The following is a 9,808-nucleotide window of genomic DNA, read 5'->3' as shown; positions in this document are numbered from 1 at the left end:
GAGTTTCTGTGCAGTAATGCGTTAGCATTTTTCCGCTCATGGCTAATTCAGAGGCAGAGCGTTAGCTTTGTGGGTTTAAAAAAAAAAAAAAAAAAGATCAGTTAGCTGAGTTTCTTCCCGTTACATGGATATAAAACATTTATAGTTTATTGAATATTAAGATGCCCTCAGACGCTGTTTCCTGCAGACTACTACTGCAATAGCATGCTCTACGGCATACCATCCAACCTAATCAATAAACTCCAACATATCCAGAACTCTGCTGCCCGCCTCCTCACCCACACCCGCTCCCGAGACCACATCACTCCCGTCCTCCAGAACCTCCACTGGCTCCCCGTCCGTCAAAGAATCAACTTCAAAGTCCTCCTCATTCCTCACAAAGCCCTCAACAATCAGGCCCCCCCCTACCTCACAGACCTGCTGCACCACCACGCCCCTTCCCGCTGCCTCCGCTCATCAGAAGCCAACCTCCTATCCATCCCCACCCGCACCAATCACCGGACCTGGGGGGACAGAGCCTTCTCCGTCGCTGCCCCCTCCCTCTGGAACTCACTCCCACAACCCATCAGAGACTGCACTGACCTCACCACCTTCAAAACACTCACAAAAACTCACCTCTTCAATCTGGCTTTTAATGTGTGATTGTTTTTGTATTATTTGACTTTAACTTTAACTATATATTTATTTGTTGTTCCTTCCTTTTCTTTTCCCTTCACTATATCTGTAAAGCGTCTTTGAGCACCTGTAAAAGCGCTAACAAATTAAATCTATTATTATTATTATTATAGATGACGCTTTTTTTTCCCCCAAAGTCAAATTCAAGCACTTTTTCAAGGTGCATATCAAGCTTTTCGAGCATCTTACAGCTGTTGTAAATTACATATTTATATACACATACTTATACTCAAATGATTATTTCCCTATCTCACATTAAATCTGATGTTCTTTATGCTATGAACAACCAGATGTGTGTTTCGTGATAGCATTCTACACGAGGATGATAAATTAAAGAAAAAGAAAACAGTGTAATATTTCAAAATGAGTGACCCATCTGTAAGTGGACTGGGCATCCCATATAACCTGGCTGAGCCGATATACAACAATCAGCCAAATAACTTTCAATACATTCTTTATTAACATGTTGGAGGTCCTTAGGTTGGCAGTGAACATAACGCTCTCCCAGGTTAGGCCAAAGGGGGCATTATATGCACACATATACTGTATCAACTCAAAGGTGAATTTTCCTTCACATTGAATCAGAAATTATGCAAATCAAATCAACTTTCAATCAGTCTTTGAGCTCCTTGAGTTGAAAAAGCAAACAGAAAACCTGCACAGAACACTGCACTGAGTCATTCAAGGTAAGGCTGAACAGCATACGGCCTATCAGGGAGGGTCTTTCAGTTCCTTGAGTTTGTCCGTTAGCTGTCTCTCCCAAGTCTGCAGATGTCTTTCCTTTCCTTAGCAGCTCTTCCAAGGCCATTGGGCTTCGAGATGAAGCTTAGTTTTCTTTTTATGCAACTGTGTACTTCTTATACTCCACTACAGTTCAGAGGTGAATGGTGTACTTTTCCTCCACTACATGTATTTAATACCTTTAGTAACTTCACAGATGTGGATGAATGATGTGAAATATAATCAAGTGTTAAATCAGACTTTAGTTCCACCTGGAGTAAATCCACCAGCTACCCTGCAGTATACAAAGTCATTCAAACTAGCTGCACCTTTACCAGCTTTGAGAACACTTTCATGATCAATCATTATGAAACATATCATATATATTATTCTGAAATGGAGCCTCAGTGACCTTTGAGATATCACCCTCTTTCAATCCCAAGAAAACATTCCTCCTCAAAGACACATTCACCTCCGACAGACTTTCACTTGTGGACTAGAGTTATCCTGTGGATGAACTCAAGGAACACTATCTCCGCCTACAATGCCTTCCCCTTCCCGCATTTTCCAAAGTGCAGCCTCTCCTACTAATAGGTGAAGATAACTTCCACCTCATTACCCCAACCAAAAGAGTCTCTTTGGGTCCACAGGGGGCACCAACAGCCCTCCAGCTAGGTTCAAATACAAGATCTCACTCCTCGCCCATCAGGGCATCCACGGGAACGCTCCTTCATACCTCGAGGAACTACTCTCCTCACAAACCTCCACACGCAACCTCCATTCTACAACCAACCATCTGCTTCCCCCCCAGGACCAAACTCCGCACCATGGGGGGGCTTTCTGTTCACCTGTGGAATTCCCTCCCAGACAAACTGAGGACTCCAAAGACCACTGACTCCTTTAAGAAGGGCCTAAAGACATTTCTTTTTAAAAAAAAGCCTTTTTTTAAACTTGAGATTACTTTTAGCAATGAAAGGTTCCTTACAAATAAAATGCATTATTCTTATTCTTATCATTAGGTTGGACACTCCAAGGGCCCCCCCTATTCAGGAGCCATCGGATGCCCCCCAGAGTCTCTTCACCCCAACTGGAACCCCCGATGCCGAACTCAGTCGTCAGGTGGAAGAACTATGGCAGATAGGTGTCCTCCCCTTTCAGGAAGAGCAAGGCATCACCAGATCCAAGCGCCCCTCCAGTCCAGTGGACCCCCTTCCAGCAGCTCATTGACCGGGTCCTGCGTCCCACTCTCAGTATGCAGATATCCGGATGACTACATCGTTCAAAGTGAGATGGGGGGCAGAGTTGGGGCAGGTAAAGGCGGGGCTCGGAGCTAACCTGAAGAAGAGTGGGTTGGGGTATCTGGGGTCGATGGAGTCTCCTCTCTGGTGCTGGGATGGGTGGGAGGTGGTGGTAGGTAGCAGCAGGAGTATGTGCAACACATCTTTCTTCTCAAGAAAAGCTTTAAGTTCAATGGATTGTTTTTGTTCATTTCATATTGAGGAGAGCTAACAGGAAGTCTCTCATCAGCTGCAGCCTTCTTCTATATTTTCCAAAATGCCTCCACACTCCTCTTCACGTCTCAAACTCGCCCTGTGATGAAGAAACTGAGAACAAATAAAACCTGAGCTTGTAGATTTGTCTGGAACACCAGCAAAACACTGAGCAATAACGTTGGGTTACGTATTGTAACCCTTGTTATATTAGCACAGGCAGAGCCCTCTACTGGACTCTATGGGTACAGTGGGTGGAGCCCTGATGTATACGCGCACTGTCGTCCAACAATAGCATTCCACCCTACTTCCCCTGACCGGCTTTTCTGGTCAGCAGCTGCTGCCCCACATTCTCCTTTAACCCGGTTGTGACTGTGGAAAAGTCTGGGCTGCGGCTGACAGAGCACACTCTGCTGCGCGTACCTCACAGAAAGTGTGCTCAAAAAACAGTGCTGCTCACTTTGAGAGCAAAATTAGGGACTACATCTATGGCAGTCAGTAGGGGCTTGGACTGTGAGCCATAGGCTCGCCGGTTCAAGTCCCCGACCAGACCTATTTGGAGTGTGGACTTCTACTTGGAGAGGTCCCAGTTCACCTCCTGTCCTGCCGTGGTGCCCTTGAGCAAGGCACCGGACACCCCCCTTCCCCCCTCACTCCCATTGCTCCCCGGGCGCTGTACAATAGCTGCCCACTGCTCCTGGTACTAGACTCCTGGTTCTAGACTCCTGGTACTAGACTCCTGGTACTAGACTCCTGGTACTAGACTCCTGGTACTAGACTCCTAGTACTAGACTCCTGGTACTAGACTCCTGGTTCTAGACTCCTGGTTCTAGACTCCTGGTACTAGACTCCTGGTACTAGACTCCTGGTACTAGACTCCTGGTACTAGACTCCTGGTACTAGACTCCTAGTACTAGACTCCTGGTTCTAGACTCCTGGTACTAGGATGGGTTAAAAGCAGAGAACACATTTCACTGTGTGCTCTGCATGTGAGACCATTAAAGAGGGTTTCATCCCTCCCAATTCTTCTTCTTCTTCTTCTTCTTCTTCTTCTTCTTCTTCTTCTTCTTCTTCTTCTTCTTCTTCAACACCCATATGAAACAGAACTGTAAACAGATTTACTTTTTCTTTCAACATGTATTTGAACAGCAAGTGGAGTCAAAAGTGACTGCACCCAAAACAATAAACCTGCTAGCTAACTAGCCTAAACTCAGTAACAGAATGTGGGCAACACGTTCTTCTCCACAGCCGGGCGACCTCTGAGTCAGACGTCACTTCCCCCTTTTCTATCCTACGGGTACAGCCGTACAGCCACTCCCCCTGAACCCCGTTTCCCTGCCAACCCCCCCATGATCTGATCTGATCTCTGATCTCTCTCTCGCGTCCGGTTAGACTTCACTCGCGTTTATGTCTAAATCTATCAGATCTAGCTAGTTCTAGTTAATGATATGACTGCCTGCTTATCAAAGGACACCTAAACAATAAGCGTTGCTTGGCAACGGCGTGTGGCCGCAAAGTATAGCATTATACATATGTTTTTATGCTCATAAAATGCTCATATATTTTATTCTCTTCATTCCCCACGCACCAAATAAATAAAGTATACTAATTTTAGGAAAAGTAAGGAAGTTTGAGCAGTGTGGGTTTTATATTAACAGAGTTACACATGTTTCAAAACGCAAAGTGTAATAACTGCAGTGGCCTCCCTGTCAGAATGACAAAGGTCCTCAGTGAAGCTCAAGCCCATGTTTCACTAGATTGTACAACTTATTAAACAGATCAGTTCAATGCAACCAATGTCCTCAGTGTTATTGCATGATGTTAAAATTGGTTTGCCGTGAATTTAGTGATGGATTGTAAACATTTGAAATGTAGCATTTAAGTGTTTCTCAGTTACAATGTTGTTGTTTTAATAAATCAGACACGGATGGTGCAGCGCTGTACTGTACCTCTTTATATAAGCATTTATTCCCTAACAATTGTGTTTGCGCTGATCAGGCGGGGAACCAAGGGGGAACATTATTGAAAAAAGTTTGAGAACCACTGTGTTAGAGTTGATTACTAAAGTATGGCTTTGCTTTTTCAGCTGGCCTTCTGTAGTTGATGGAAGAATGAAGGAGCCTGCAGTCAGTGGGTAACATCACTGATCTGTTTCCCCAGTGAGAGAAACACCTCCATGAGTTTCATACAATACTGCTGAACCAGCAGAGACCCCTCACTGACCTGAGAGTCTCCAGTCTGCAGTCTGGACTCTCCAGAAGATCTCTCAGCAGCTTCTCTCCTGTAGCCTGCAGAGTGCTGCTGCCTCTCAGGTCCAGATCTCTCAGATGGATGTTGGACTTCAGAGCTGAGGCCAGAGCAGAACAGCTGATCTCTGACAACCTGCAGTTAACCAGTCTGAATAAAGAAAACATGATGGGGATAAAAATCAGTTTATAATCAGATGTGTTACTCAACATTGAAAGTCAACTTTATCCTGAAATATGACTTCAGATGAACTTTATTCAAACGTTATCGTTTACTAAATATTAAAAACATAGATTTACTTTGAACAACTAACATCTATTACAGTTCCTTTAAGAATCAGTCAACATTTATCTCTGCAGTTCTTACTTTAGTACCTACAAATGAAAGTATGAATAAAAGAACATTTACAACTTAATGGATGTTAGTTAATTATGTTCGCTTCTCTACCCACAAAGACGCGGAGGCAATCTTCATGTCTACCTCAAACTCTCCTGGGTGACGAACATCCCCAGAGATGAGGCTGCTGCTAATGGTAGCATGTTGATCCACTTCGATGGTGCAGCTAAGTGACTTTCTCCTCGGTTTCCTCTCTTCTCGTTTTTTATTTTTCTCATCTTCTCTAGAAACAGAGAACTGTTCACGTGACGTGTCATGACTGCTGAGATGTTGTTGACACTCTCTTTTGTGTTTATTATAACTTCATATAACAGGTGGGCACCCGCCTGGCTCTTTCAGTTGTGTTGTTTGTTTACATGTTACAGTGACGTTGACATCACTTCTTCTTCTTTGGCACGTTAGAGCCCACTACTACTATTGCAATACTGCCCCGAGTGGCTGTTATTGTTAAATAATGTTTGTGTTCGTTCGGATGAATTTCTTTGAGCTATGACTTCTTTATCCTCTTCGTAATGCAGACTGAGCTCTGTGTAATTATTTATTATGTTTATGTTTAAGTTTACTCATGGTAATGCTCTGGGATTTGGTGTCCAGGGCTGCTGGGCCTTCTTAAAGGTTATTTTGTGTTTTTCTTTATTTTTCTTTTTGTGTTTGAATGTTTTGTATGTCTGTTTTACATTAATGGTTGAATCTAGCAATCTTTACAATCATGAATCGCATGTATGCGTAACAAGTGACAGGAACATTATTTGCTATTCATTCCAGACTGGATGAATTAAAGGGTATAACAATCATTCATTTGAATATCAGGAGTCTATTGCCCAAAATTGATTTACTTCGGATATGGGTTGTTCTACATAAACCTAAAATCATCACACTCTCTGAAACTTGGCTTAGTAGTAACATTTCCGATAGTGAACTACAAATCACAAATTATTTGCTTTACAGATCCGATAGATGCAGCAGGGGTGGAGGTGTGGCTATTTATGTCTCCTCTGACCTTGTGACTGAGCTACTTCTATAGAGCCTCTACATTTTGAATGCATTTTTCTTAAAATAATTTTTCATGAAAATAAATGCTTAACTATTGGTGGCATCTATAGGCCACCTTCTTCACCTGCAGAGTCTTTTAACCATATCATTGACACTATCAACTCCATTTCCTGCGGAAATGAAATAATCTTGCTTGGTGATTTCAACAAAAATTGGTTGGATAAATCATCTACTACTTTTCAGTAGTAAATGTTAAACAGCTAATTAATGAGCCAACTCGTATCACTCTTAGAACCCAATCTCTGCTTGACTGGATACTGGTGTCACACCCTGACAGAATCTTAAAAGCTGGTGTCATGTCGGATTGCTTCAGCGATCATTCAATTGTTTATTGCGTATGGAAAATCTAATTAATTAAACTGCCTCCAAAACTAGTCAAAATCAGACAATATAAAAAATGGAATGTTTATTTATTTATTAATGATGTTGTTGCCCTTAATTGGGACAGATTTCAACTAATACCTTTTGTACAAGATGCTTGGGATTTTCTGCATAAAGAGCTCACTGATGTCATGAACATGACCTGTGTGAACGGTTAAGGTCAAAGGTCAACATCTCCCTTGGATCAATTCTGAACTCATCAGTCTCTTTAGGGAAAGGGATAAAGCATGGTCGATATATCGTCATTCAGGAACTATAGCCGATTGGGAAGTATACAGGCATCTTCGAAATCTGAGTAAAACCAAAACCCGAAATGCTAAATCGAACTACTCTAAAGAATCTCTCACATCGGACTTTATAAACGACATGAATCAAAGATGTGTTGCTGTATTTTAGTGGTAAAAAAATGCATTCATAATTATATATAATTTACACAGTGCCTGTAAACCGGAGGAGAACGCTGGCATTTCTCCTCCTACTTGAAAGACTACGGAGGGATAGGGTCTGCAAAATGAGTTTGTGTGTGTGTGTATATATATATATGATATATATGCTCTGACCGTTCCACTTCCTGCCTGCCCGACCTTAAGTTACGGCTGCGCCGCGTTAAAAATAGGATTCATCCTAATTTTAGAGGAGCCCTGCGCCGAGGCGCTTCTGGGACGTTTCTGGCCGTATCACGCCGCGTGTGGGGGAATAGCACCCATTGACTAGAGTGGCCGCGATTGCCGCGATCGCCGTGAGCACCGCGGCGCAGCCGTAACACGCCCGTAACGCGCCCGTAACGCGCCCGTAACGCGCCCGTAACGCACCGCAGACGGACCCGGTGGAATCTAGGGGTAAGAGTCAGACAAGTGATTGAGTGTCTCCAGATGTTGGGGCTATCTCCAGTGTTCCCAGAACTCTCTGTAAACTAGTTAAAAGGTCTATCGAGAGAGAGGCTGGGCAGAATTGATGTGGCAACCCACCCGTGCAGTCAGAACCTCTGGCTGCTGTGACTTGTGATGTGAAATTCTCCGCCCGATACTTGTAATAAAACACCAGTGTATGACATCAAAGCTCCAACTCTCCTCGTGTCACTCTGAGTCCTGACTCTCCATTGCTGCAGAAGTTTCCCTTACAATTAGTTTATAAAGTTAATCACATCTGGACTTACACAGCCTTCCTGCAGTTCCTCACAGCTGGAATCAGTCTCCATCGTCCCTCAGCTGATGTTTTGTACTACATCAGGTCAAAATCATCCAGAACCTCCTCTGACATCTGCAGCATGTAGGCCAGAGCAGAGCAGTGGATCTCAGAGAGTTCCTTCTCTGATCTGTTCTCTGACTTCAGGAACCCTGTGATCTCCTGATGTACTGAGAGGTCCTTCATCTCTGTCAGACAGTGGAAGATGTTGATGCTCCTGTCAGGAGAGATGTTATCACTTCTCAACTTCTTCAGGTTGCTGATGGCTCTCTGGATGATTCCTGGACGGTTGTCTGTGCGACCCAGCAGGCCTCCTAACAGTCTCTGGTTGGACTCCAGAGAGAGGCCGTGGAGAAAGCGGACAAACAGGTCCAGGTGGCCATTTTCACTTCTGAGGGATTTCAGCATGGCTCCCTTTAGGAAGACATCCAGGGATGGGTACTCCTGATCCCTGCTATCACTGTTATCATCGTCCCAGTCTTCCTGCAGGAAGTGCTTCAGTACCGCTGTGTCTCTGTTGGTGTAACAGTGCAACATGTAGACTGCAGCCAGAAACTCCTGAATGCTCAGATGAACAAAGCAGTAGACTGTTTTCTGGAAGATCACACTTTTGAAGATTTCTGTACAAACTCCTGAGTGCACCAAGGCCTCGGTGACATCAAGGCCACAGCGCTGCAGGTCTTCTTGGTAGAACATGATGTCTCCTTTCTCCAGATGTTCAAACGCCAGCCTCCCCAGCTTCAGAAGAAGCTCCCTGTCAGCCTCCGTCAGCTGCTGTGGACTCGTCTCATGTCCCTCTTCATACTTCTGCTTCTTCCTCTTGGTCTGGACCAGCAGGAAGTGTGAGTACATGTCAGTGAGGGTCTGGGGCAGCTCTCCTCTCTGGTCTGTAGTCAACATGTGTTCCAGAACTGCAGCAGTGATCCAGCAGAAGACTGGGATCATGCACATGATGTGGAGGCTCCTGGAGCTCTTGATGTGAGAGATGATTCTGCTGGACAGGTCTTCATCACTCGATCTCCTCCTGAAGTACTCCTCCTTCTGGGCGTCAGTGAAGCCTCGTACTTCTGTTACCCTGTCCACACACTCAGGAGGGATCTGATTAGCCGCTGCAGGTCTGGAAGTTATCCAGACGAGAGCCGAGGGAAGCAGCTTCCCCCTGATGAGGTTTGCCAGCAGCACGTTGACTGAGGACTGCTGTGAGACATCAGACACAACCTCACTGTTTCTGAAGTCCAGAGAAAGTCTGCTTTCATCCAGGCCGTCAAAGATGAGCAGCACTTTGCAGACAGCCAGCTGCTCTGCTGTGACCTTCTGTAAGGTTGGATGGAAAACATGGAGCAGCCTGAGAAGACTGTACTGCTCACCTTTGATCAGGTTCAGCTCCCTGAAGGAGAGCGGGATCACCAGACTGACATCTTGGTTTCCCAAACCCTCGGCCCAGTCCAGAGTGAACTTCTGCACTGAGAAGGTTTTTCCAACTCCAGCCACTCCGTTGGTCAGGACCGCTCTGATGAGAGTGTGTTGGTCAGGTAAGGCTCTAAAGATGTCCTGGCACTTGATTGGAGTGTCATGGAGGGTCTCTTCTTGGAAGCTGTCTCCAGCTGCCTCACCTCATATTGGGTATTAACCTCTTCACTCTGGCCTTGTGTGATGTAGAG

General features: G+C 44.8%; 2 protein-coding genes across 4 annotated transcripts in view; both read right to left on the bottom strand.

Annotated features, from left to right (window-relative positions):
• Window positions 1-4,729: 4,729 nt before the first annotated feature.
• LOC117537426 (NACHT, LRR and PYD domains-containing protein 12-like) lies at window positions 4,730-5,997 on the bottom strand. 3 transcript variants are annotated; one of them, XR_004567713.1, is made up of 2 exons: window positions 5,580-5,997; window positions 4,730-5,282 (listed from the first exon to the last, which is right to left on the bottom strand). XR_004567713.1 is itself a non-coding variant. In XM_034202640.1 (2 exons), exons 1-2 carry the CDS (start codon window positions 5,604-5,606, stop codon window positions 5,069-5,071), a joined length of 237 nt encoding a protein of 78 aa, XP_034058531.1. In that variant the 5' UTR covers window positions 5,607-5,997; the 3' UTR covers window positions 4,730-5,068. The 3 variants fall into 3 exon arrangements, 2 of the variants coding, with proteins under 2 accessions (XP_034058531.1, XP_034058530.1); XM_034202640.1 differs by having other exon boundaries at window positions 5,584-5,997; XM_034202639.1 differs by having other exon boundaries at window positions 5,613-5,997.
• A 2,171-nt stretch (window positions 5,998-8,168) lies between these two features.
• The window catches only part of LOC117537425 (protein NLRC3-like), a 2,134-nt gene continuing 494 nt past the window's right edge, over window positions 8,169-9,808 (bottom strand). The window contains exon 2 of the mRNA XM_034202638.1: window positions 8,169-9,808. This exon is cut by the window's right edge and continues 119 nt beyond it. Coding sequence (XP_034058529.1) covers window positions 8,184-9,098 — 915 coding nt within the window. The 5' untranslated portion in view covers window positions 9,099-9,808 and the 3' untranslated portion in view covers window positions 8,169-8,183.

This window comes from Gymnodraco acuticeps, unplaced genomic scaffold (genome assembly GCF_902827175.1).
Source record: "Gymnodraco acuticeps unplaced genomic scaffold, fGymAcu1.1, whole genome shotgun sequence".
NCBI lineage: Eukaryota > Metazoa > Chordata > Actinopteri > Perciformes > Bathydraconidae > Gymnodraco > Gymnodraco acuticeps.
The sequence above is the reverse complement of the archived record's forward strand: the minus strand, read 5'-3'. Positions and strand labels throughout refer to the sequence as shown.